The sequence below is a fragment of the Hippopotamus amphibius genome, chromosome 1 (assembly GCF_030028045.1).
Source record: "Hippopotamus amphibius kiboko isolate mHipAmp2 chromosome 1, mHipAmp2.hap2, whole genome shotgun sequence".
In the NCBI taxonomy this organism is placed as follows: domain Eukaryota; kingdom Metazoa; phylum Chordata; class Mammalia; order Artiodactyla; family Hippopotamidae; genus Hippopotamus; species Hippopotamus amphibius.
The window spans coordinates 31,766,161-31,793,959 of NC_080186.1; the positions used below are offsets into that span (position 1 = coordinate 31,766,161).

At 44.1% G+C, this 27,799-nt stretch overlaps 2 protein-coding genes across 3 annotated transcripts; one reads left to right on the forward strand and one right to left on the reverse strand.

Moving 5' to 3' along the window:
- Nucleotides 1-267: 267 nt before the first annotated feature.
- Nucleotides 268-1,797, reverse strand: LOC130860022 (G2/mitotic-specific cyclin-B1-like). The gene is given in 3 exon segments (XM_057747734.1): nt 268-603; nt 715-1,313; nt 1,315-1,797. Coding segments are annotated over 3 exon segments (1,191 nt in total). The 3' UTR covers nt 268-494.
- A 7,947-nt stretch (nt 1,798-9,744) lies between these two features.
- On the forward strand, nt 9,745-27,618 carry PPIE (peptidylprolyl isomerase E). 2 transcript variants are annotated; one of them, XM_057706324.1, is made up of 10 exons: nt 9,745-9,810; nt 11,258-11,356; nt 13,067-13,110; nt 13,578-13,604; nt 15,007-15,088; nt 15,613-15,713; nt 17,996-18,119; nt 22,978-23,163; nt 24,206-24,348; nt 24,534-27,618. In XM_057706324.1, exons 1-10 carry the CDS (start codon nt 9,780-9,782, stop codon nt 24,600-24,602), a joined length of 906 nt encoding a protein of 301 aa, XP_057562307.1. In that variant the 5' UTR covers nt 9,745-9,779; the 3' UTR covers nt 24,603-27,618. The 2 variants fall into 2 exon arrangements, with proteins under 2 accessions (XP_057562307.1, XP_057562297.1); XM_057706314.1 differs by lacking the exon at nt 9,745-9,810 and adding an exon at nt 9,904-10,254.
- Nucleotides 27,619-27,799: the final 181 nt, after the last annotated feature.

A 27,799-nucleotide genomic window follows, 5' to 3' on the forward strand; every position in this document is an offset into this window, starting at 1 on the left:
AGAGTTGATAATTTAACACAGTGGTACAAGTAGATTACTTAGAATTACGGCAGCAACCACCAGAGGAAACAGAAATCAGGGGGACTAGGAATGAGGTGGTACTTTTCCTTATGTAGAACTAGGCAGCAGATTCTCTTAAGATGACTGGGCTTGCATACAGTATGACATATAAAGTAAGGGTTTTAAATGCCTTCAAGAGCTTAGTAATTCATCTTCAGTAAAGCCAGGTACATAAAACAAGAACCAAGAACCAATTGTATATATTAGTTGGGTCCCCAGGTAACTGAAAGCAATTTTTAAAAAATATTCCCCACCATACCTTTTAAAACAACTTTTACCTTCAAGTGGGAAGTAGCCACATTCAAATGAGTTAAGGTATAAGTAAAAAGGACTACAACTTTATTAAAAGTAAATAAATGTAACATATAATATGTACAGATGGCACATGGTGCCAATTTTATTTGCAGATATCATAGTATTCCAAAGTTCACAAGTTACACCTTTGCGACAGCCTTGGTTAAATCTTGAACTAGTGCAGAATTCAGCTGTGCTAGCGTGCTGATCTTAGCATGCTTAGACGTGGCATACTTGTTCTTGACAGTCATGTGCTTTGTAAGCCCACGATTCACCACGACTATATTCTTAGCTAGGTGTTGCATAACAACAAGAAGGGATTCTTCAGTGTATGACAGGTAATGCTGTAGAGTTGGTGTCCATTCACCATTATCAAGAATTTTCATTGCTAAGCAAAAAGCTCCCGCTGCAATCTGAGAAGGAGGAAAGTGCACCATATCGTAGTCCAACATAGTTAGTTCCATCAGATATTTGGCCAAGGTATGTAGCTCAACATCAACCTCTCCAATCTTAGATGCTCTCCGAAGGAAATGCAGGGGTAGAGGGCGACCCAGACTAAAATTTAAAGCTCTTAGAATCTTCATTTCCATCTGTCTGATTTGGTACTTAGTGTAAGTGTTGTCAGTCACAAAGGCAAAGTCACCAATTTCTGGAGGATACATTTCCTCATATTTGCTTGCAATAAACATGGCTGTGACACCAACCAGCTGCAGCATCTTCTTGGGCACACAATTATCCTGCATGAACCGATCAATAATGGTAACACTCATATACATGGTCTCCTGCAGTAACCTGAATTTCATTTGAACCTGCACAAGCCAGTCAATTAGGATGGCTCTCGTGTTTCCAGTGACTTCACGACCCAGTAGGTATTTTGGTCTGACTGCTTGCTCTCCCTCAAGTTGTCTCAGATAAGCATAGATATCTTTTACATATTCACTACAAAGGTTTGGATCTGCTTCCGTCTTCTGCATCCACATCATTCCCTGCAAGAATTACATCAGAGAAAGCCTGACACAGATATTCTTCTGCAGGGGCACAGCCAGATGTTTCCGTGGGACTTGGAGAGGGAGTATCAACCAAAATAGGCCCAGGAGAAAGTTTCTCTTCTTTAACAGACTCAGGTTCTGCCTCTGGCTCCCGCTCCAGCTCCGGCTCTGGCTGGGGCTCTGGCACAGGTACAGGAGCCTTTTCCAGAGGTTCTGGTAGTTTCTTAGCAATAACTTTTCCAGCAGCTGAAGTTTTTGCTTCCTTTTTCAGGGGCAGTTTGGCCTGTGGCTGTTCGCTGAGTTTGTTACCAATGTCTCCGAGAGCTGTTCTTGGCCTCAGTCCGGGTTTAGAGGCTGCAACAGGGGCCACAGGCACGTGCTTTGCGCCTGCCATACTGATCTTCGCCTTATTTTCCACATTAACTTTCGTGTTCCTGGTGATCTGGAGCACCATAGCTTCCTCTGCACCAGGCAGCGGCTCAGTGGGGAGAAGCAGAGCACGGGATGCCCCGACCAGCCGGGGACTTTGAACGCATCACAGGCCAACAGCTATTCCTCCGCAGCACGCCGGGCCCATTGTATGGTTATACTATAGTTTGTTTATCCTTTCACGAGTTGATATTCAATGGATTCCACTTTTTAGCTATTTATGAACAACAGTGTTATGAACTCTTCATGTACAAATCTTTGTGTGGACACGTGTTTTTATTTCTCTTGGATAGATGCCCAGGAGGGGAACTGTTGGGTCATAATTAAAGTTTAGTAGTTGCCAGACTCTTTGCAAAGTAGTTGTACCATTTCACATTTCCATCAGAAATGTATGGGGCTCCCATTTTCTTCACACCCTCACCAACATTTGTTTTATTTTTTTATAGCCATTGTGCAGTGGCACTTTATTTTCATTTTAATTTGCATATCCCAAATGATTAATGATGTTGAGCATCTTTTTCATGTGCTCACTAGCTCTTTGTACCTTCATATCTTCTTTGGTGAAATGTCTATCCAAATGTTTGCCTATTTTTAAATTGGATAATTTATTTTCTTATTATTGAGTTGTTGGAGTACATTATATATTCTGAATATATATCTTTTACCAATCATTGAGTGTGAGGGGGTATTGAAAGGCCAAAACTATAACTGTTTATCTATTTCTCTTTTCAATTCTATCAGTTTTTGCTTCATGTGTTTTGGGACTGTTGTTAGGTATGTATAGATTTATGTTGTAACATCTCCCTGATGTCTTGACTCTTTTTTTTTCTTGACTCTTTTTATCATTATGAAATATTCCTCTCATCAGCAGTAATATTTCCTATCTTAAAGCCTATTGTGTCTGATAATAACACAACCACTTCAGCTCTGTTAGAGTTACAGTTTGCATGGTCTTTTTTTCCATCCCCTTACTTTCAACCTGCTTGTGTCTTTGAATCTGATTTGTGTCTCTAATAGATAATGTATAATTTTATCTTGCTTTAAAAAAAAATCCAACCTGACAATCTCTGCTTTTAGATTGAATTGTTTAGACCCTTCACTTTTAATGGAGTTATTCATATGTTGGCTTTATGCCTGCCATTTGCTATTTATTTTCTATATTTCTCCCGCTTTCTTCTGTTTCTCCGTCCCTTTGACTGCCTTCTTTTGTGTTAAAAATATTCTAAGTTTATCATTTAAATTTATTTGTTGATTTTTGTAAACTATATTTTATTGAGTTATTTTCACTCATCCAGACTCAAGAATTTCACCCATTTTACTCACTCGAACTATATTTGTATGTAGAGTGTTGACTCTGGGACTGCAGTATTCACCCTAACCTAAATCATCATCTTCTTTAGGTTAATACTAGCTTGAAAATGGTTAACTATAGCAACTTTGCTCCCATATAGCTTCATTTCCTGCCACCTCCTTTTTGCTATCATTGTTACACATGTTACATCTATATATGTTATAAACCCAACAACACAGTATTATAATTATTGATTTATAAAATCTTATATCTTTAAAGAAATTAACAGGAGAAAAGAGGATAAATATCTGTACAGTTCTTTATATTTACCTGCATATGTCACTTTTCTGGTGCTCTCCATTTCCTCCTGTGGATTCAAGTTACCACTGGTGTTATTTCCTTTCACTCTGAAGGACTTTATTTATATTTCATGTGAGTCAGGTCTACTAGCAATGAATTCTCTCAATCTTTGTTTATCTGGAAAAGTTTTTATTTCACCTTCATTTATTTTTTAAAATTCAATTTACTTAAACTAAAAAAAGATTATCCATTTCTGAAGGATAATTCTTTTGGACATAGAAACTTTTGTGAACAATATTTTTTCTTTTTTCTTTTTCTTTTTTTTTTTTGCTTTCAGCATCTTGATTATGTTATTCCAATGCCTTCTGCCCTCTATTGTTTCTGTTGAGAAATAAGGTTCATCAGAACTGTATTTATGAGTTCTGATGTGCTGTTTTGCTCCTGCTGCTTTCAAAATGTTCTGTGTTTTGGGCTTTTGTTTGATGATAATGTGTTCAAATGTGGCTTTCTTTATGTTTATTCTGCTTGGAGTTCTTTGGATCTGTAAATGAATGTTTTTCCTTAAAATTAGGAAATTTTTGGCCATTATTTCTTCAGGTAATTTTTCTTTCCCCCTCTCTCTTTTTTCTCTCTGAATTGCTGGGTCATGTAATAGTTTTATGTTTAACATTTTGAGGAAGCACAAAACTGTTTCCAGAGTGGCTGTACCATTTTACATTCCCACCAGGAATGTATGAGGTTTCCAATTTCTCCACATCTTTACTGACACTTGTCATTTTCACTTTTTTCCCCCAATCATAGCCATCCTAGTAGGTGTGAAGTTGCAACTTATTGTGGCTTTGATTTGTATTCCCCTAATAACTGATGACATAATGACTTTGATTTTTTCATCTTTATTGAGATATGTGACCTATAACATTGTGTAAGTTTTAGATCTACAACGTCTTGGTTTAGTACACTTATATATTGCAAAATTATTATCACCATAGTTAACTAACACCTCCATCATGTCACATAATTACCATTTCTTTTCTGTTGTGAAAACATTTAAGATCTACTCTCTCAGTAACCTTCAAGTATATAATACAGTATTATTTACATTGAATCCTCAGAACTTATTCATCTTATAACAGGAAGTTTGTACCCTTTGACCAATATCTCCCCATTTCTCCCACCTCCTCATGCCCTGACAACCAGCAATCTACGCTTTGTTTCTATGAGTTCGGCTTTTTTAGATTCTACATATAAGTGATATAATGACATTGATCTTGTCATGCACTTTTTTCTTTTTTTTTTTTTAAATTGGAGTACAGTTCCTTTACAATGTTGTGTTAGTTTCTACTGTACAGCAAAGTGAATCAGCTATATGTATACATATATCCCTCTTTTTTGATTTCCTTCCCATTTAGGTCACCACAGAGCATTGAATAGAGTTCCCTGTGCTATATGGTAGGTTCTCATTAGTGATCTATTTTATATATAGTATCAATAGTGTATGTATGTCAATTCCAATCTCCCAATTCATTCCACGCCCCCTTCCCCCTTGGTATCCATATGTTTGTTCTCTACTTGTAATGCACTTTTAAAAAATATTTATTTATTTGTTTGTTTGTTTGTTTGTTTTTATTTGGCTCTGCCTGGTCTTAGTTGCAGCAAGGAGGATCCTTTTTTTTGTTTTGTTTTGTTTTTTAGTTGAGGCATGCAGGATCTAGTTCCCTGACCAGGTATCGAACCCTGCATTGGGAGCACGGAGTCTTAACTGCTGAACTACCAGGAAAGTCCCTGTCATGCACTTTTGATCATTTGTATCTCTTCTTTGGAGAAAAGTCCTTTGCCCATTTATTAATAGGGTTGTTTGCCTTTCTGGTGTTGGGTTGTAAGAGTTCTCTTTACATTCTGGATAGAAGACTCATTACATGCATTATTTGCAAACATTTTCTCCCATTCTGAGGGTTATCATTTCACTCTCCTGATAGTGTCCTTTGGTGCACAATAGTTTTTAATTGCGATGAAGTCTAATTTACCTATATTTCTTCTGTTGCTTGTGCTTTTGGTGTCTTACCGAAGAAACTATTGCCAAATCCAAGGGACAGGTTTGAGTGTTTTTTGACATGATCTATCAATTGCTTATTTGTTTTTCTTTTTTATTGAAGTATAGTTGATTTACAATGTTGTATTCTTTTCTGGTGGATAGCAAAGTGATTCAGTTATACATATATATATATATTCTTTCTCATATTGTTTTCTATTATAGGTTATTACAAGATACTGAATATAGTTCCCTGTGCTATACAGTAAGACCTTGTTGTTTATCTATTTTATATATAGTAGTTTGTACATGCTAATCCCAAACTCCTAATTTATCCCCTCCTTGTCCCTTTGCCATGTTTGTTTTCTATGGCTGTGAGTCTGTTTCTGTTTCATAAGTAAGTTCATTTGTATCATATTTTAGGTTCCACATACAAGTTATATGATATTTATCTTCTCTGACTTACTTCACTTAGTATGATAATCTCTAGGTACATCCATGTTGCTGCAAATGGCATTATTTCATTCTTTTTTATGGCTAAGTAGTAATGCATTGTATATATATATCATATCTTCTTTATCCATTCATCTGTTGATGGACATTTAGGTTGCTTCCATGTCTTGGCTGTTGGAAATAGTGCTGCTATGAACATTTCCATGCATGTATCTTTTCGAATTATAGTTTTCTCCAGACATATCCCCACGTGTGGGATTGCTGGATCATATGGTAACTCTATTTTTAGTTTTTTAAGGAACCTCCATACTGTTTTCCATAGTGGCTGCACCAATTTACATTCCCATCAACAGTGTAGGAGGGTTCCCTTTTCTCCACACCCTCTCCAGCATTTATTATTTGTAGACTTTTAAACGATGGCCATTTGTAGACTTTTTTTTATATAAATTTATTTATTTATTTATTTATTTATTTGGCTGTGTTGGGTCTTTTTTGCTGTGGGAGGGCTTTCTTTTTAGTTGCAGTGAGTCGGGGCTAGTCTTCGTTGTGGTGAGCGGGTTCCTCATTGTGGTGGCTTCTCTTGTTGCGGAGCATGGGCTCTAGGTGCATAGGCTTCAGTAGTTGCAGCACATGGGCTCAATAGTTGTGGCTCATGGGCTCTAAAGTGCAGGCTCAATAATTGTGGCACACGGGCTTAATTGCTCCGTGGCCTGTGGGATCTTCCTGGAGCAGGGATTGAACCCGTTCGTGTCCCCTGCATTGGCAGGAGGATTCTTAACCACTGAGCCACCTAGGAAGCTCCCATTTGTAGACTTTTAAATGATGCCTGGTGTGAGGTGACACCTCATTGTAGTTTTTGATTTGCATTTCTCTGATAGTTAGTGATGTCGAGCAACTTTCCATGTGCCTACAGGCCATCTACAAGGGACAATTTTAAACCTTAATAGTTTACTGTACATTTTTCAAAGCTGAGTCCCACTGTTTGCAAATATTTTTCTTATTAACCTCATCTAAACTTTCACTCCAGAAAAAAAAAAGTAACTTGGAAAAGAAAAATCACATACAACTATCTCTTTTTAAAATTATGAATCTACTACTTAAATGCAAGAATCCATAGTAACATAAGGGTTAGAGACACACTGTGCCCAAAGTGAACTTGAAGGAGCTCAAACCAGTCTGAATCACTAAGAACTTACTTTCCAAATAAGTGCTTGTAGCTGAGTCCCAGTGTCTTGGGGATTGACTGTATAATTAGATTCCCAATTTAGCTTTCATATAGAATACAATATTTATTAAAGATAAGTAATAAAATGTACTAATTTGAAGCATATTCAAGTAGCCACAGTAATTGCTTCAACCTAGACAAATTAAAAAATTTTTCTTTCAGAAGAAATATTTTGTGACTGATGTTGTTCACAGTTGCCTGAGCATGATGATAACAAAAAAAAGACTGACTGGCTAGTTTTTTAATTATTGTTTGAAAATTCTCTACAGACAATACACCCCTTTTTGTTTGTAGCCAGAATGGACTCCTTCTATGCCATGCTCTTTATATGTCACTTCTTTGATATGTCACTTCTTTTGATATGTCACTTCTTTTCTTGGAAAAAGTTGTTCTCAAAGTGTGCCTCCCAGGCCAGCAGCTTGAAGGCCCCCTGAGAACTTGTTAGAAATGAACAATCTTGGCTCCCTGGACCCACTGAATCAACAACTCTGGGAGTGGAGCCCAGTAATCCATGTTTTAACGAGACTTCTGGGTGATTCTGATGCCTATTCAAGTTTAGAATCACCATCTTAGAATACGGAACCTGCCATACCTGGGACTGGAGTCTGGGGCACTGGAGAATCCAGTGCTGTAAGACAATATTGAATGGAAGGAAAAATGGCCACCAGTTCCAGGTTCTGGCAGGCCTGGACATCTGTCCCTCCTGCTACCAGCAGAGAAGAGTCTGTGGTTAGCAGAGAGAATGTTTTAACTTCCAGTTCTTCGAACAGTCTCCATGGTATAAACACTGACTCAGAGGAAGACTCCTGGAGATTGTGGTTGCTGAGAGTGATGGGCTCTGAGTTGGCTTGTTCTTTTCCTTAGGGGTTCCCACTGCACCTGAGCCATCACTCATGCCCATTCTCCTGCTTGGGCTGTTGCTCCACAGATATGCACCTCCAATGTCAGCAGCCCACATCCTGTGTTTCATTTATCAGATATTAAAACTCCACTAGGGACTTCCCTGGTGGCACAGTGGTTAAGAATCCGCCTGCCAATGCAGGAGACACAGGTTCAATCCCTGGTCCAGGAATATCCCACGTACCTCAGAGCAACTAAGCCTATGCACCACAACTGCTGAGTCTACACTCTAGAGCCTGCGAGCCACAACTACTGAGCCCACGTGCTGCAACTACTGAAGCTCACGTGCCTAGAGCCCGTGCTCCACAACAAGAGAAGCCACCGCAATGAGAAGCCCACGCACAGCAACAAAGAGCAGCCCCCACTTGACGCAACTAGAGAAAGTCCGCGCACACCAATGAAGACCCAATGCAGCCAATAAATAAATAAATTTATTAAAAAAACAAAAAACAAAAACTCTACTAAATGCCAAGGATTGGGCAGTGGGATGGGGTCACAGTGGTAAACAAGCTGACATGGACTCTGCTCTCAAAATGCTCTTTCTCTAGTAGAAGAAAAGGGGATTTTATAAAGTAGATATCAAAAAAAAAGGAGATACAAATTGTGCTAAATGTGAGCACAGTGTCTAACTGTCCCTTCAGAAATGTGGGAAAGAAACCGATGTGGCCCACTCTCATTCATTTCACTTAACACTCTCTAAAAATGGGAGTTCCAAAATGTTATGCCGTGTTGAAAAGATATGGATACTTTTTTTTTTTACACCTTTCCTTTGGCTTCTGCTTCTTTACAAATGAAGCAATCAACGTTAGAAGTCTTTTAACTGGGCTCAAACATTGCAATGCACGAATCCTTTCTATGGCCTTCGAGGACCTGCTTCTATGCCCCAGATCATCACTGACCTCATAGAAGCATCTAGACATTGACATCTAGAAACATCTCATGTTTTTTTATGAGAGAGGGCGTATGGTATATAATAATTATAACTGATCTGAGATGCGTGCCCTTGGGCCCAGTGCTTTCTGGGAATCCCTTCAAAGGAAATAATGGTGTCCTTAGAAAACATCTGTACCGCTAAAGATAGTTACTGTAACTTTGCATGTTCAGTAAACAAATTCAATACTCTTTTTATTTTGCTAGTGTGAGCAAATGACTTGACCTCATTGGGTGTCAAGGGTAAAATGGGGTCATAATCTCTACCTGAAAAAGTCTATGAGGACTAAATGTCTGAGGAAACAGTTACCTGGCACTAGGCCTGACACAGACACAGAGCAGGTGTGTTCTCCATGGGATCATTTCACCTCCCCTTTCTGACTGTACTGCATTGTACTACACACATGAATATGCACACAGGAATCTATATAGTTTTATATTCCCACCACTGCCCTTTCAGTGGACCGAATGTGCTCTCATCCCCCTCTCCCGGCAAGCTGAATGGTAGCATTGCAGGTGTTGAATGGTGGGGACTGTCCTAACCTTGACCACTTGTCAAGTGTCCTTTCCTGGTGCTCTTTAAAAATGTAAACACCATTCGTAGCTCCCTGATTGTGAGTAGTTTATTACTTGCAGACCCCGGCTGACTCCGCAAAACAGAGGACTGTTTTCCACACCATGGAGTACCGACAGCGCCGAGACCGTGTCGGTTCACCCACCAAGAGGCACTTGAGTGGCACTCGCCACTCAAAGGGAGCCGGGGGCTTGTTGGGCCTAAGCGGGATTGGGTGGGGTCTGAGAGCGCAGCACGCGGGGGCGGGGCCTTGGGGAAGGGGGCGGGCCGAGCGCAGGCTTCCGGCGGAAGAGCGCGAGAGCAAGATGGCCACTACCAAGCGAGTGCTGTACGTGGGTGAGCAGGCGCGGGCGCTAGGTGGAGTCTGGGCGAACCTGGACGCGAGTGGGCTGTGGCGTGGAGCTGGACAGGTCTCCGGAGGCGGAGGGCGAACACTTGTCCAGGCCGCATCTGTGGCGGAATTTCTTGGCCTCAGGGTGTTAGCCTCAGACGTAAAGATCATTGCAGCTCTCTTCCAAGCCCGCCAGGCTCTAGCAGGAACCTCTTCACCTCCTGGGCCCGGGGCAGTGGTGGAGGAATGTTAGGGACCTCTGAATCCTCGCTCTCATTCACTTTACCTTCACTCAGCCTCCGATCTTGCCCTAAGGGAGAGAGTTCCCAGACGAGCCGGCTAAAAATGGGAATAACCTCAGTAGCACAGTTTGATGAGCTATTTGGTGGGGATGGACAGTGATGACATGGGCCTGTGTGCGGGGAGAAATGACCCCTCCATCTGGAGAGGTGAGAGCAAGCTTTCAGGATGCGGTGACGCGGGAGATGAGCCGGAGTTAGCCAGGTAGCCGAAGTAGGAGCAAGTGTGTTTACTGAAAGGAATTAGTAAGAGCAAAAGCCCAAAGGTGTAAAATAGCCTGACAGTTGGAGGCAAGTGTATCGTTTTGCGAGGAAGCAAAGGGAAGGAGGCTGCAGAGGTGGGCAGGGCCTTATGAAGAGCCTTGTGTATACTGCTAAGTTTATTTATTTAATTCATGTTTTGATTATTCTTAAATAGTAGGAAAAGTATGTTTTCAGTGATTAGCTGCCAGTTTTTATGTTCAATTCTTTATTTAAAAAAAATGTTTGTTTATTTTTGGCTGCATCAGGCTTTCTCTAGTGGCGGCAAGCAGGGGCTACTCTTCGATGCGGTGCCAGGGCTTCTCATTGCAGTGGCTTCTCTTGTTGTGGAGCACGGGCTTTAGGTGCGTGGGCTTCAGTAGTTGTGGCTCAAGGGCTCAGTAGTTGCGGCTCACGGGCTCTAGAGCACAGGCTCAGTAGTTGTGGCACGTGGTCTTAGTTGTTCCTCGGTATGTGGGATCTTCCCGGACCAGGCCTCAAACCCGTGTCCCCTGCATTGGTAGGTGGATTCTTAACCACTGCGCCACCAGGGAAGTCCCACTGCTGAGTTTATACTTTATCCTTAGGACAGTGGGATTGCCTTTGAAGTAGTTTAAGCAGGGAAGTGATGGGTTAAAATCCGCACATTCCTACGATCTTTCTAGTTGCCTTTGTGGAGGAGAGGAAGGTCAGTTATGAAGCGACTGCAGTAATCCTGGGGCTAGATGAGGGTCTGAATGCAGGGTGAAGAGAGGAGTGTGCTTCATAAGTACGTGTGAGGGAGCAGATGAGAGGGATGTTTATGAACCCAAAAGACTGGATGAGAAGACCCCTCCCCTTGGTGGTGGCATGCTACCTTTATATCAGGGACTTCTCCAGAGAACGGAGGAGAAAGTCCTTGGCTTCTTTGCAGGTGGACTCGCAGAGGAGGTGGATGACAAAGTTCTTCATGCTGCTTTTATCCCTTTCGGAGACATCACAGATATCCAGATTCCTCTGGATTATGAAACAGGTCAGTCTTTTTAGTGTCTCGCACGCTCAGAATCCTCCTGAGAGGAAAAAAGAACTTAATGTTCTGTCATGTCACAGTGCGTTCTGCACATGCATTGGGCAGCGTAGCAGTGATCTTGATGCGGAAGAACTGTTCTGAGGCTTGTGGTTGTGAGCTGTCACATGCTTTGCAGAGAGTCCCATCTGTTGCATTTGAGATTAGACGAGATTTTCAGTTAGCCAGTAGGCGGATTGGTTTTGAGCTACATGGAGATGGGTTGTTTCAAGCTCCCTGCCAGGCACTCCAGCACACCTGCTGCCTTCTTGGCAGCTGTACTATTAAACAGGGTAGCAGGAAAGCCCAGCTTCAACAGTGGGGCCTTAGCCTCTGTGCACCTGGGGGTAAGTTTTCCATCAATTAGTATCACAGTCGCAGTTCAGTTTTCTGTTTTAATTTTTGTTATCATTTTTAAGATTGGAGTTTTAGCCCCAGCTCTGATAGGGATAGAGTACACCACTAGTTTAGAAATCCCACTAGGAGATCATAGATAGAGGGGGAACTTTGGGAGACCCCTGTAAGTTAATGATCACTCAAGAAAACAGGCTTGCTTAACAACAGAACTATACATCAAGTCAACGACACCTGCATCCTGCTGGTTGAGCTCAGTAAGTTAATGATCCCTAGGACATGCTTCTCTGCACACACTAAAAACAAAAACGTAGGGGAAAGGTGACATTATACTGAAACCTGAGATGATTTACCATATGTTAGTATATATTATCACCTTTTTGCTCATTTTCATAGCACCATGACAGTCCAGGTTGGGCCATATAGGGTCAAAAACTCCCCTGCCCAGTGTGTAGGAGGAGTTAGTGATGGACGACTGGAAGAATGAGGAAGAAGGTGGTCTTCTCCCCTTCCCCACTTTTCCTTTGATTATAAAACTGTATGTAGCCCACTGAGTTCTCTGTGGGGCACTCTCTTGCCTGCCTGCTGGTATCTCTCAAAAGCATTCGGTACTAATAAATCACTTCTTGCCTGTCACTTTGCCTCTCACTGAATTCTTTGTGTGCCGAGACAAAAGAACCTGAGCTTCAGTAAGTCCTCAGACATGTTTTGAGGTTCTAGAAACCTATGTGCTACTTGAGTCTTGAGTCGCATTGTGCACTTCAGCTCTATCATCAACCTTGCATATAACTTTAGCCTCCCTGGGATCTTTATATGTATAAAAACAATAAGGTTATATTGGCTCTCTAAAGCGAATTGGTTGATTAAACTAACGCTATTGTGCACTTGGCCTTTCTAGTTAGATTAGCATTTTGCTGAGGATAAAGACTGAGCGTCCTTACCCAGGTTTTAGGATTCATGCTTTATGCACAGTTGATGTTCAAAATGTGTGCTTGGAATGATAGGTTAAATGACTTCATTTTTCTAGCTGCCTTCATGCAAAGGTTTAATTTGGCTTTGATAAAAGAATTGAATGTGTCTTTTAAAGATTAAAAGTATAGTTCATTATTTAGCTATGTTCACTACAAAACAGTTTAATATTGCTTGAAATGTTATTTAAAGTAGAAAGAATCAAAGAATAAGATTCCTTCTCCCTAAATAATGATTGTGTAGAATTTCTAGTGAATGAATAAGGCAAGCAACTGACTTCACTTTCCTTGTGACCACCTGCCTCTTTCCATTGCCCCACATGGTAATTGCTTGCTTTTGTTTGCCTTTTTTCAGAAAAGCACCGAGGATTTGCTTTTGTTGAATTTGAGTTGGCAGAGGTGAGAACATTCTGTTACCTATGTTAAGTCTTTGGCTTGTGTTATTGTTACTGATTACAAAGGGAGCTGTTCTCCATTTGGTTGGGTTTGGGGGCCTTGTGCTGATGCTTCCAGAGAGACAAGAAGCACTATTTGAAGGAAAGTTTCCCTCACTTAATCAAACTGTGGGCTGTGGCTAACATCGCAGACCTGCCAGGTCCTGTCCCTCTTGCTCTGCAGAGCTCCTGCCGCTCTGCTCATTGAGCATTCTTGTCTGGCAGCACTGGCGATTATTTCTTTGTCTTCTACCAAATGGCCAGTAGCTGAAGTCAGCCACGAAGTGCACTTTGTTAGACACATACAACCTGAGCAAGGAGTGTAAAGAGATTTTCCTGTTGGGTTGTGTTTTTTGCTACTGAGTATGTGTTTAGACACCACAAGAAGCATTTGGCTGCAAGTCTAAACTTGTACCTGTCTTTCTTTGGCAGGACGCTGCAGCAGCTATCGACAACATGGTATGGCTGGGAATCCTCCTCCTTGCAGATGTTGCTTTTTGGTGGTACAGAAGGCACTTATTCATACACTGGTTTGCTGAACCTCCAAAGTTACAAGGTTGCATGGGAAGTACAGATTATCATCACGTGAAAATATTCACTGTGAACCGATTGCTTACAAAATTGTCCTTTCTCAAACATCTTTTCTCATTTGATAATAATGTAAATGCTAACCATGCTTGCTGACCAGTCTCTCACTGGCGGGCTGTGTCTGGGATAGGAAGTTGCAAACACCATGCAAATTGATTGTGCAATGAAATTGCATATTTTACAAAAGAGGCAGGATTTCATGAAGTGTTAGATCCGTTCACAGTTGAGAAGAGAAATTCAGCAAGGATAATGATAGGATGTGCTGCTGATGCAAATGCTTGGAAGAGCCTGGAGAGCTCCTTGGGGAAGATGATTCAGCTCTTGAGTGTTTATTCCCTCTTCAAGATACTGATGATTTTCACATCAGATAAGAAGTGCAAAGATATCATACTGTTGATAGTATTTTGTTGGAAAAAATACTACAGATGAACCAGCATCCATGACATCTTTGTTCTATAAATTAGTGCATAGTTAAACCTGACTTTTTTAACTAAGAAATTTGTTTTCATTATTTTTAGTTTCATCACAATAAATTTCCAATGAATCTTTTTTCCTCTACACTTTTTACCATGAAATTTTCTTCACTGCCTTAAGTAAATTCACATCAAGTGACCTTTCCTGGTACCAATTATCTTAGAATAATAAGGTTTTCCTTTATTCCTGTTCTCTGTTTCCCATTCACCAAACATATTCCTCAGCTCTCAGACAGAGATAATTTCTCACCACTTAAAGCTGATCTTGACTTTTGAAGGTGAACTTGGGTACTTGGAAACTACATTTATCCTTGTAGTTTCAGAGTGTTCTGAACCCAGAATCACTTTTGGTAGCACAGGTCATTTCTGGTAATGAAAGAAAGGTAAGATACACACTACTACATGTGAAATAGATATACAACAAGGACCTACTATATAACATAGGGAACCATATTCAATATTTTATAATAACCTGCAATGGAAAAGAACCTTAAAAAGAATATATACATATAAAGTATAACTGAATCACTTTGCTGTACACCTGAAACATTGTAAATTAACTATGCTTCAACTTAAAGAGAGAAAGAAAAGAAAGAAAGGAGGTATGTGATGGCTCCAGGGAGGAAATTCCCTGCAACCCATGGGCTGCTTTGCAGCGGGTGCGTAGCTTGCTATTAGGGGCTCAGGGGTTAAGGGAGAAAAAATCATGAGCTTGTCTCGGATTTTTCAGAAGGAAATGGAAAGCCGCCTGACTTCGTTTTAACTTACAGTTTAAGCAGGTGAATTTTCAATCTTTTCAGAATGAATCTGAGCTCTTCGGACGGACAATTCGTGTCAATTTGGCAAAACCCATGAGGATTAAGGAAGGCTCTTCCAGACCAGGTGGGTGGGAGCAATACAGATTCTCCATCACATCCTCCAGTTTGGCTTTGGTTGCCTTTCTGTCCCAGTTTTCTTGGAAGTAGGAACTGAATGCTACTGTGGTGGACAGGAGTAGAGGATGGTTTACTTTGGGGGAGGACATGCGCCACCTTTGTGGGGAAGTAAAGAGTTTGAGCTCCTCAGCCAAGCCAGGGTGTTTGCTTGCTTTATGAGAGAAACCCTGTCTGGTCTCTTATCTGTCCCATTTTTCTCAATACTCCTGGCAGGTTCCATCAAGGCCTGGGACCGGCAAGCCTGCATCTTTCCCTGGGGATAGCTTTTTCACTTAGCCCTGCTGAGAGCTGGGCTTCAGGGCTGGCGGTCCCTAAAAGCTGGGAACTTTCCTTACCTGTGGGAGTTCGCAAAGCATAGTCCTCTGGCCGAGAGGGCCACAGATTATGTTCTGCTTCGCTGACCAAAGCAGCTAGTTAGCAGTTGGCTGATAGCTTGAATTTGTTCTCATTTGCCTGCCTCTTTCCTTTCAGTTTGGTCTGATGACGATTGGTTGAAGAAGTTTTCTGGGAAGACTCTTGAGGAGAATAAAGAGGAAGAAGGGTCAGAGCCTCCCAAAGTAGAAACCCAGGAGGTGAGATTCAAGGCTGGCACTTCCCACAGGAGACTTTGGTTTTTAGGTTTTTATGGAAATTTGCAAATATATGTACAAAAGCAGAGAGGATGACAAATGAACTTTTAGTGTTTTGATGGAGGTGGTAATAAGTGAGCTGAAGAGAAGCGTTAGGCCTCTCGTCCTTGTGCTCTGTGTGAGGAGCTTCCCGGCTCTGCTCGGGTGGATTCTGGTCTGTGATTGCTGCTGACGAGGAGGAAGCCTGAGGTGAGGAGGGGTGGTGAGTTCACCGCTGCGCCCCTCCCCATCAGTCCCCCTCCTTCACTGGCGCGTCAGGCTCCGGGCTCAGCATCTTCCTGTCCTGACACAGGGGAGGCAGGGCGTGGTGGGGGTGCCTTCCCTTCAGCCTGGGCACAGGTTCGAGGTCTTCCCTTCCAGAGAACCCGCCTTGGCACTTTCTCCTGGCTTTCAGCACACCTCTCGAACCATTGCCTCTCAGGCTGCCCCTCCCCTTCTTGTAAGTGTTGTTCTCTGAATTTCTTTCTTGACTCACAGCACCTCTCTCTCGGCTTCGCCAAAACAGTGGCAGTCACTGACTCTTCACAGCCTCTCCTGGGCTGTGGACTTTCCTGGCCGCTTTTTCTAGTCCTGAGCTTGAGACATTTATGCTGCAAGTCTCGCCCTCCCTTCCTTAATCCCGTTCTCCTGTGTTCTCAAGCTCGTTAACTTGTTCCCATTCATCCTCATTGATCTAATACAGAAACGCAGATGCAGAGCAGAGCACGAAAATGGCCCTCACGGTCAGCGGTGTGACCCTAGGTCACCCTGGACTCCGCTTTAAAATAGAGCCAGAATGTCATATTCTGCCGTGTTTTCCTCTTAAATCTCCCTTGAATCCCTCCTCCCCGATTACTCCATTGTCCCAGTATAACTTCTCATTTGGATAATTGCAGTAGCTTCCTGCCTAGTCTTCTGGCGCCGTCTTGCTCTCCTGTCTTTCATAAAGGCAGCTAGAATGATCTTTTTAAAGCATATCATGAATCATCTGACTCTTCTGCTGAGAACTTTTCAGTGGCCGCCCATCACCTGTCCCGTGGGATAGAGTCCCCAGGGGGACTCTCCACAACCTTGACCCTGCGCACCTCTCACCGTGTAGTCCCCACTTTACACTCTTGATAAAATCAGTCTGTGTATCTCCCTGTATATCTTTGCTTTTGTACAGACTACCCAAGTGCTTATTGCCTTTCCCTTTCTAGTCGTAAATTCTGTGAGGTTAGGGGCCTTGTATTAATAAAGACCTTGCTAATAAAAATGTGGAGTGTGAGGTGGGGTAATGTGATTAAGAACATGGACTTGGTTGGGGGATGAGGTAGGGCTTAGATATGAATTCCAGCCTCACCCCTTACCACCTCTATGACCCTTGGGCAAGTTACTGAACTTCATTGTACCTCAGTTTCCCCATCTGTAAAATGGGAACGATGGTAGCACCGATCTCACAAGTGGTTGTAAAGATTAAATGAGCCGATTTCCTAAAACGTTCAGAATAGTACCCTGTGCATGGCAAGTAGTATGTGAGCATTTGTTGCTGCAACTGTGCTCCTGCTATTGTTAGCAGTAAATAAGTCACAGTATCTTCAGTGCCCAGTGTGACACTGCGGCGCATTTGTTAAACTGAACCACAGGGAAGAGCGCTGGACTTTTCTCTCTGGCAAATGTGACAGCTGTAATAAATGTCTCCTCTGCCCAGCCTTGTCTACTTGGAGTGTAAAGCAAGGTCCCAGCCATCTCCCTTCTGAGCACTGGGGTCCTCCTTGCTCCCACTGCTCCAGCCTGTGCATATGCAGGACCAAGCATAGAAGGAAGGGGTGGTGTTACAGAAATGGGTCCACTAACTGGACTGAGGTGGGTGGGCTTGAATGGGGCTTTGAAGATGTTGAGAGCTGTGTGTTTTGGGCCAGAAAAGCATTGTCCTGTGACTGCGGGAGGGTGAAGGCGAAGCGAGCTGGCGTGTCTGAGGGAGTGTGATGAGATGACATGCCTGCCGCGGGGGTGGGGGTGGGGGTGGGGATGGGGGTGGGCTCCAGGTGGATGGTGCTGAGGTCTCCTGTCACTGGATGTCGAGCTGGGGGCCATGGCTGGGGCTCCGCCTTCTGCAGCCCCATCAGGGCCAAGGCCTTCCCTGTCGGTGCCTCTTCCACCCGCTCGCTGCAGTTGGGCGCTGGGGTGTGTTCAGAAGAACACTCGCTCTCCCAGTCAGGGAGTCAGCATGTTCTCTCTAACCTAACCATTTCTCCTGTGTCTAGGGAGAGCCCGCTGTTAAAAAGGCCCGGTCAAACCCTCAGGTGTACATGGACATCAAGATCGGGAACAAGCCCGCCGGCCGCATCCAGGTGCTCCTGCGTTCAGACGTCGTTCCCATGACCGCAGGTGAGCAGGACTGCGGTCAGGGTGGCTGCGAGCTGGTGGCTGAGCATCGCGCCTTCCCAAGGTTCTCAGTGCCTCACTTCTTGTGTCCTTGACATTGTTTTTGATCTGAGTTGATTTGCGGCATCTTAGGTCCTGGGATCTATTAATAGGTGAGTCAGAGAAGGCATTTTTGAAGCTTTAGAAGTGCTGGTTTACCAGTTTTTAATAATAGTTTTTTCTTTAATACAAGTAAATGTGTATTCATGGTTTTTTTTAAAAAAAGTACACACATATAAATATATTACAACACTATTGAAGGCAGTAAGTTGAAAAGCTGCGTCTTTCTTCTCCACATCTAGTCCTACTCTTCAGAAATAACTAGTTAACTAACAGTTTCTTGAGTATTTTTTCATTTGTAAATATTGACTTGTATTTATTCTTCTTTTCATCAGAATTTTATTTTATAGACGTATAGTTTAGAATGTTAATGTCACAAAGCTTGTTTTGAAAAACAGCATTGTTCCCATGCTGTCCTCCTGTCGTGATGCTGTGTCCCCCCCCCCCACTGATTTGCTGCTTCTAGAGGCAGGTAATTCCAACTCCTAGCTGATTCTTTTGGTTTTTACCTCCATATTAGTAGATAATAGTTTTATGTTGCTACTTTCTGGTATTTTTTCATTTTAGACGTCTGTTGGCTTCCTACTTCAGAAGATAAGGAATTCACTTTTTAAGTCATCTTCCCTGCTCTACTTCATCTTCCTTACATTGTTACCATGATTTTAGTTAGGTCATAGGTTATTCTAAGCATCGTACTGTGATAACTTTCTCTCATAGATAGCACTTTGTTTTCCCTGGAATTCATTGTCTTGTTTTCACATTTGCTTAGGCTTCTGTGCACATATTCCTGAATCTCTTCCAGATTCTCCTACTTATATAAGTCTCTCATCATCTTCAAACACATCAGATATTCTGCCAGTTTCACTTGTTCCTTCTTGGAGCTTTCTGACCTCCCCCGGCCTGGACCAGTTGCTTTCCAGGCCCACTGCATGGCTATTGTCGTGGGATCTCCTATTTTCATTTCTTTTGTTGGAACCCCTATTGTCTTTTTTGGTCTATCCCCTTGTTTTGGTAGAAGACATACTTCTGTAGCTTCTGGAGAAAAGAGCTTGGAGGGTAAGTTTTTTGAGACTGATGTGTGAAAATAATCTACTTTCCCACTTGATAGTTTGGATGTAGAATTGTAGAGAATCCTAATGTCGTTCTGATTCTTGGTCCTTTATACAAAACCTTTTTAAAATTTTCTGTGTAGAACTGAGCTGTTCAGTGTGGTAGCCACTAGATACATGTGACTATTTGTTTAAAGTAATTCAAGTTACATAAAATTAAAATTCACTTCCTCAGTTACACTATCCAGATGCTTAATAGCTGTTAGATAACACTGGCCCAGAGGCTTGGAGGGTCTCTTTGTCCTGCGTTCTGAAACAGTGTGCCTTTGGAGTAGATCTCCTTCTATTCGTCATGCTGGATATTTGATGGGCCCTATTGTGTTTGTTTTGTCTTGCTGCTGTAACAAATTATCACAGACTTAGTAGCTTACAAGAACATAAATTTATTATCGTAACTGTTATGAAGGCCAGAAGTCCAACACAGGTCTCGCCAGGCTAAAATGAAGATGGTGGCTAGGTTGCTGCGTTTCTTACTGGAAGCTCTAGGGGTGGATCTGTTTCTGGAGACAGTGAGGTTGTTGGCAGAGTTCAGTTTCCTGCATCTGTTGACCAAAGTATCCACTTCTTTGCTGGCTGCCAACTGCGGGCTGTTCCCAGCGTCTAGACACGTGTGGCCCCCTTCATTTATCACCACAGCCACCAGTGGTAGATCCAGTCCCTCTCATGTTTTGCATCTCTCCTTCCTCTTCTTCCATCCACTGCTAACTCTCTTTCTGCCTTCAGCTGGGAAAGGTTGTGATTGTATTAGGCCAACCTGGATAATCTCAATGCCCATAAGCTTAACCACTTCTGCAAAGTACCTTTTGCTGTGTACAGCATAACATAGTCTCAGGCTCCAGGGACTGGAACATAGACATCTTTTTTCCCACATACCACACCTGTGAATGAGGACAGTCCTATCTTTTGGTTTGGGAAAATTTCCTTGAATTATTTCTTTGCTTTTGTCCCTTCTGATTTCTCTCTTCTCTCCTTCTGGAACCTTTCTACATGTTCTTTTTCATAGCATCCTGTGCTTATTTCATGCATGTAGTGTCATCTTGGGAGATTACTGAAGTTTCTTTTTCGTATACAGCTTATGTTTCAAATTACTTTTTTCTGGGGTTTTTTATTTTGTTTAGTTGTGTTATGTTTGTTATTGGTCTGTTTGTTTGTTTTGGTCTTTGCTTTTCACTTCAGATGCCTTCCTTATATATAAGACTAGGGCCCTAAAAATCTGCTTGGGAACTCCCTGGATATTGGTAAGGCTTGCTGACTAAGGCTTCCATTACAAGGTGATTCTCTCTCTCTCTCTCTCTCTCTTGCTGACTAAGGCTTCCACTACAAGGTGATTCTCCCTCTCCCTCTCTCTCTCTGTTGGACCCTGGATGTCAGTATCCCTGAGTTATAGTCTGTTGGACAAAGCAGAGTCCACAGAGAAGACTCTAACCTCTTATTAGTGGACCTGTTTCTAGCTGTTTGCCATCATGGTGGGGGAGATGGGAACAGTATGTAAACTTCACTTCATCTCCGTTTGTCATTACGGTATCTCAACCCTCGGCTATGTGTAGTGCATCTCAGACAGAGACCCTCTGCTTTAACCTACCAGAGGGTAGACCTCTAGCCGGTGGCCAGGGCCAGGGAAAGGAGAGGATCGGGGGCTAGCTACTTTTTTAAATAGGCTTTCAACCAGACTTACTATTTTTAGAGCCATCTTCATTCTTGTCTCTGAGCTTTTGGCATTTCTTTCTTTTTTTTTTTTTTAATAAATAAATTTATGTATTTATTTATTTATTTTTATTATTATACTTTTCTTTGTGTTGGGTCTTCGTTGCTGCTCGTGGGTTTTTCTCTCGTTGCAGCGAGTGGGAACTACTCTCTGTTGCGGTACATGGGCTTCTCAGTGCGGTGGCTTCTCTTGTTGTGGAGCACAGGCTCTAGGCGCACGGGCTTCAGTAGTTGTGGCATGCAGACTCAGTAGTTGTGGCTTGCAAGCTCTAGAGTGCAGGCTCAGTAGTTGTGGTGCAGAGGCTTAGTTGGTCTGCGGCATGTGGGATCTTCCTGGAGCAGGGCTTGAACCCGTGTCCCCTGCATTGACAGGCGGATTCTTAACCACTGTACCGCCAGGGAAGCCCGCTTTTGGCATTTCTGTGGCATAAATCGAATTGTTTCTTGGGTTTACCAGCTTAAGCTTCAGGTTCGTTAGGTCTGCTATATCAGTTATGGCTCATCTGTTTGTCTTCTAAGCTTCAGAGATTTTTGTTACTGTTGCTCCTTTTGTTGCTGTTGCTTCTCTTGCTCCTTTTTTTTTTTTCCTGGTTATTTTATCCGTTTTTTAAGCATACAATTTACTGGCATTAATTGCATGCACAGTGTTGTACAACTATCACCACTATCTCTTTTCAAAACTTTTTCACCACTCCAAACAGAAACTCAGTACTCATTAAACAGTAACTCCCCATTCACCCCTCCCCTGAGCCCCTGGTAACGTCTAATCTACTTTCTGTCTCTCTGAATTTGCTATTCTAGACATTTCCTATAAATGGAATCGTATAACAGTTGTCCTCTTGTGTCTGGCTTATTTCACTTAGCGTCCTGTTTTCAGGGGTTGTCTGTGTATCAGTGTTTCATTCATTTTTATGGCTAGATAATTTCCCATTGTCTGGATAGTCCACATTTTGTTTATCCATCATGTGCGGATGGACATTTGAGCATTGTTTCTACTTTGCGGTTATTGTGAGTAATGCTGCTGTGAACATTCGTGTACAAGTTTGTGTTTAAATCCCTGTTTTCAGTTATTTTGAGTACCTACCTAAGAATGGGAATGCTGGGTCATACGGTAATTCTAGTTTGACTTTTTGAGGAACCGCCAAACTGTTCTCTACACTGGCTGCACCATTTTACATTCCCACCAACAATATATAAGGGTTCTAATTTCTCCACATCCTCCCTAAACTTGCTTTCTGTTTATTATAGCCATCCTAGTAGATGCGAAGTAGGATCTCATTGTGGTTTTGATTTGCATTTCCTTAATGACTAATGATGTAGAGCATCTTTTCATGTGTTTAGGGGCAGGGGCTGTTAATGTATCTTCTTTGGAGAAATGTCTCCTCAAGTCTTTTGCCTATTTATTTACTAGGTTGTTGTCGTTTTGTTGTTGAGTTGTAGGATTTCATTATATATTTTGGATATTAAACTCTTAAGAGATATGATGTGCAAATATTTTCTCCCATTTCTTGAGTTGCATTTTTACTTTGTTGAGCGTGTCCTTTGATGCACAAAAGCTTTTTCATTTTCATGAAGTCTAACTTGCTTATTTTTTGTTTTGTTACGTATACTTTTGGTGTCACAATTATGAAACTGTTGCCAAATCCAAAGTCACAAAGAGTTGCCTGTGTTTTTTTCTAAGATCCTGTTTGGTTTTCTTTTTAAAAATTGCTTTATCGCCAGTTTAGTGTGGAGCAGAGCTAGAATGCATGTGTTCACTCCTCCTCCTTTAACCAGAATCCCTTCTAGTCCTTCAAGATGTCAGTATCTCAGAGGTTTATAATGAGCATGTCATGTTTTGAAATGAAAATATGAACACTAAACGAATATAACATAGTTTTTCAGAGTCTAGTTAGAGGTTTCATTGGTTTGTTTTTTAACCTGGCCACCTTTTCCTTTCTCGACCCCAGAGAATTTCCGCTGCCTGTGCACCCACGAGAAGGGCTTTGGGTTCAAGGGCAGCAGCTTCCACCGCATCATCCCCCAGTTTATGTGCCAGGGCGGCGATTTCACCAACCACAACGGCACCGGGGGCAAGTCCATCTATGGGAAGAAGTTTGACGATGAAAACTTTATCCTCAAACACACGGGACCAGGTGGGACCTGATCGGTGGGTGGTGATTGGTGGGTCGGGCCGGGGAGGATGGCTGCACAGGGGGAGAGACAGGCTGTGGTTCTGGCTGAGGGGTCGGGGGTCTGGAGGACACCCACCCGGTGAACAGAGGAGAGGCATTCAGCCTGGCAAAGCAGAGTGAGCTTGTTTCCATTCATGTACTGCCTGTCCCCCCCACCGTGGCCACACTCCCTGTTGACCTAGCTTAGATTCTGTGGTCAGCCAGTATAAGCCCTCTTCTTCCCTCAACCCCACTGCCCGCCTCACTCTGTCAGACTCACCCAGTAAAAAATTTCAGTGGTTGGTCCCCAAGCAACTAGAAAAAACACAGAACTGTACTGAAATTTATGACCGAAGTTCTGCAGGAAGCCCTCAGCAGCCGTACTGGATAGAGCTCCCTAGTTGACACTCAGCCCTGGTCAGAGGTGCCAGTTCCATCCCTTCCTTCACTCTCGAAGCCTCCACATCACCCTGTGCCTCAGCTGATGCTTGGCCCCCTGCATCTGTCCGCACATGCCCGCTCCGACTTCCCGCTGAGTACAGGGGCCAGGCAGCTCCCCTCTGCTCATGGCCTGGACCCTGCTCCTCTCCCCTATTTCGGAGCCTGGCTTCTGCAGTTGTGCCCCCACTGCCTTGTGTAATGCATTTCCTCTGCTCTGCTAGATCAGCCCATCAGCACAGAAGCACGTGGTGTCAACCTTTTAAAAATATTCTTCGACGCATGTCCCCCTTCAGCTGTCACCCATGCCTCTGGTCCCCTTTTTAAGCAAAACTTCTTGAAAAAGTTATGTGGACTCCCAGTCCTCCGTTCTCTCTGTCCCCCTCTAGACAGACTCCTAGCACCACCTGTCTACTGAAACCACTCTTCTCAAAGACGCCAGCAGCCTCCATCCTGCCAATAGTCAGTTCCTGGTCCTCATCCCATTTACCCTCCTGGCAGCATCTACACTCCTCCCGCTACCACCAGATGGCCCGAGGGCCGGGAGCAGGGTGGAGGGAGCCGACGTGGCCATTCTCTCCCCCAGGCCTGCTCTCCATGGCCAACTCTGGCCCAAACACCAACGGCTCCCAGTTCTTCCTGACGTGTGACAAGACGGATTGGCTGGATGGCAAGCACGTGGTGTTTGGGGAGGTCACAGAAGGCCTGGACGTCTTGCGGCAGATTGAGGTGGGCAGCCGCCTGGGCCCCTGGTGCACAGCCATGTGGGAGAGGAGGAGCGGGGCTCCGGGGCCGGAGAGAGGCCACGCGGCTGCTGCTGGGGTGGGGGTGGGCAGGGGTGGGTATCCCTGAGCCGCCCTTTAATCTCCACCCTCCCTCCCTCCGATTCCTCCTCTTCTGTTCTGTCCGCAAAGGCCCAGGGCAGCAAGGACGGGAAGCCCAAGCAGAAGGTGATCATCTCTGACTGTGGGGAGTACGTGTGAGAGGCGGAGCTGTCAGCCCGGGAACCGGCACCTGAGGTGTCCCGTTTGCCACAAGCAGGGCTTTGTGTCCTGGCCCTTCCTCGGGGTCAGCGTGGGGGCAGCTCCTCTGCAGGCACAGCCTAGGCCTCCTCCGGCTCTTCCCCAGGTGTGGCTGTGGGCCCACCTGCCGCCCTCCCCACCTTGGACGGCTGTGCGTGGCCTTTCCAAGCCTCGGCTGCCGGGGCCTCTCCTAGGCCCAGTGTGACGCCTAGACATTTTCTTCTGGTAAAATAAATCCTAGTTTTTGTACTGCTGCCTCCAGCTAGTTCCTGGGAGTTGTCAGAGGTCGCATCTAAAGCTAAACTGTCCCTCGAGACAGGTTGGTGAAGGAATAGGGTATAGCGTCTTCCCACAGCTTTTCTTTCTTCCCTTGGGCAATTCCCTGAGGTGCCAGGTAATGCGTCTTCAAGCCAGATTCCTTTGTCAGACCATTGTCAAACCATGGGAATCAAAGACAGTGAAAAATTTCCTGTCTTCAGTGCCTCCACTCCTGAATCATGCTGCCGGTATCATAGCCAGTGGGTGTACTACTCAGTCTCCATGATTCATCTGCTTATTTGCTTACTTTCATTCTACAGATTTTTAAAATGATCTATTACTACTCAAAGTGCCTTCTCCATGCCAGGTACTATACCTATTTGTCAGGAGACAAGAGGTCAGCAGACCCCGTGGGTCTAATCCAGTCCGCTACCTGTTTTTGTGACTAAAGTTTTCTTGGAACACAGCCACACCCATTTGTTTACATATTGTCTGTGGCTGCTTCCTCACTGCAGTGGCCGAGTTGAGTAACTGGTGACAGGTACTATATGGTCCCTGTATGAGTTCTCCAGAGAAACAGAACCAATAGGGTGTGTGTATGAACATAGAGAAAGAGGTTTATTTTATGGAATTGGCCCTACAGTTGTGGGGGCTGAGACGTCCGATGGCTGCAGGGCAGGCCAGCAGGCTGGAGCCCCAGGGAATAGTTGATGTTGAAGCTTGAGTCCAAAGGCCGTCTGGAGGCAGATTTCCTCTTCCCTCAGGTGACCCCAGTCTTTCTTTCTTAAAACCTTCAATTCATTGGATGAGACCCACCCACATTATGGGGGGGAGTGGGGGGCGGAGGTCATCTGCTTTACTCCACGTCTACTGATTTAAACGTCAGTCACCTCTGACAAATACCTTCACAGCAACATCTGTACTGGTGTTTGGCTAAAAAGTGGATACCATGGCCTAGCTATAGACACAGAACTAACCAACACTGTCCCAAAGCCTAAAATATTTACTATCTGAGCCTAAGCAGAAAGCTTGCTGGCTGTTGATGAGACAGGCGTTCTCCCCCATGCTGAGCTCATGGTCTGGTTCCTGTGAGCAGCCACTGCCTGGAGCTCAGGTCGGGCTGGCTTCTGTCTGCTCCCCCTCCACGGACTGGTCAGCCAGGTGGCTTTAAAGAAGTCCTGACCTGCTGAAGGCTCTCAGCAAGGACTGAGCCCTGTAGCCAGTAGATCCCTCCCTGTGGGGTGGGTTACTCAGACCAGTCAGAGTCTACTGGGCTGGCCCTGGTGACCCCAGGACAGCTCCTGCTGAGGGATGATGGTGCTCTGGCTCCGCCTCTGGCTCCCATGTGCCAAATGGACTCCCGGCCCTTGGATGAGCTCCCCTTGCTGCAGTTGGCCAGGTTTCTGTCTCCTGCCTCCGATGTACCACATAGTTACCCCTGATCCTTATGGAGCTGCCAAAAAGACCCCCTACCTCAAGGCCCAGGTGCCCCCTCTGAGTACAGACGGGCCGTCACAGGTCAGTCACAGCGCTGGAGCAGGCTTTGGGGAAGCAGGATGATGGCAGTGACTTTGGGCTTTTGTAAGAACAAGAAAGGATATGTATGAAGAGCTTCGCACGGCCAGCCCCCCAAGAGGACCAGCTCCTGTGACGATGACCGTGTTGCTTTCTGCTCTGCCCTGATAGTCTAGGGAGGCTGAGACCAGCCAGCAGGTTGAGAAGCTCAGTGGGTTTGGAGCCACAGTGGCCTTCCCAGTGCCCCTCTGGGTGTCCACAGGTGTTACCTCACTGTTTCCACACCAGAACCTTGTACAGTGGTCAACCAAGGCTCAGGTGACATGAGTGTTCGGGTCACCCAGGACAGTGTGGCAGAGCTGGGGTTGGAAGCTTAGCCGTCTCCCCGCCAGTCGTAATGGAGTCCTGGGGGTTTCCTGAGCTCTAGCTGCAGTCTACAGCAGGCCTGTGGGGAGACAGAGTCGTGGTCCCCATGGTTGGTCTGGGCCTCTGTAGGGAGATGGGAAATAGGGCCCTACTCTGCCAGGCAGGAGGGCGAGAGTCTGGGAAACAGCAGCCTGGCCACCTCACTCAGCCCGTCACAGCACAGCACTGACCCCTTGTTGCTCAGGAGGGCTCTGGCCTGTGGGAAGTGGACCTGGGGTGCTGTGGGGCCTTTGCTGCAGGCTGAAGGTCAAAGCGGCCTTCCTGGGACTGCCTGGCCTCCTTGTCCATGTTCCTGTTGCTCTGTTGCTCCAGCACCAGGACTCAGAACATGGGGCTCAGCTTTACCCATGTGTTCCCTCAGTAGCTTCTCCAGGGCCAGGCCCCATCTGTGCTGGCCCTGTGACGGCTACACAGAAGAACAGATGCGGGGTTGTGGCCCTGGGACCAGTCCTGTGACTGCTGGACTTTCTCACAGCATGTCTGCTCCAGATGCTCCCAGCACAAGAAAGAGGTTGTGGGACCTACTTTTTAGTGGTGAAAACTGAGTCTTACAGAGTTCAGATGATGGAAAACTAGAAAGCCATATTTTCAAAAAATATTTATTAACAGGAAAAATTACACCATATAATTAAGTGGGGAAAGCACATCTAAACCAGTTTTGTATAAAATAGTTTGATCCCAATTTTGTACAAATACCTATCTGTAATATGTAAACATCTACATTTTATATGTATTCTAAGAAGCCTAGAAATAAATTCAACAAAATATTTCTAGAGTGTTTTTCTGACTTACAGGATTATGGTGATTTGAATTGTATTTTTTTTGTTTTTTCCAAACTTTCCTCCAAACTTTCCTCCTGCATTACTTTTGTAATAAATGAAAAGCACATTTTTTTAAAAAGTGGGTCAAGTGCTTGCAAAAGAACTCCCCATAAGGGGTAACACTCGAGATGGACAACC

What these genes read in the sequence shown, in the direction of transcription:
- PPIE (XM_057706314.1), top strand. Translation starts at nt 10,179, where the DNA reads ATGAGCTATTTGGTGGGGATGGACAGTGATGACATGGGCCTGTGTGCG. An exon ending in CCAAAGTAGAAACCCAGGAG is followed by an intron (nt 15,714 to 17,995) that starts GTGAGATTCAAG and finishes TCCTGTGTCTAG; the next exon opens with GGAGAGCCCGCTGTTAAAAA. An exon ending in CGTCGTTCCCATGACCGCAG is followed by an intron (nt 18,120 to 22,977) that starts GTGAGCAGGACT and finishes TCTCGACCCCAG; the next exon opens with AGAATTTCCGCTGCCTGTGC.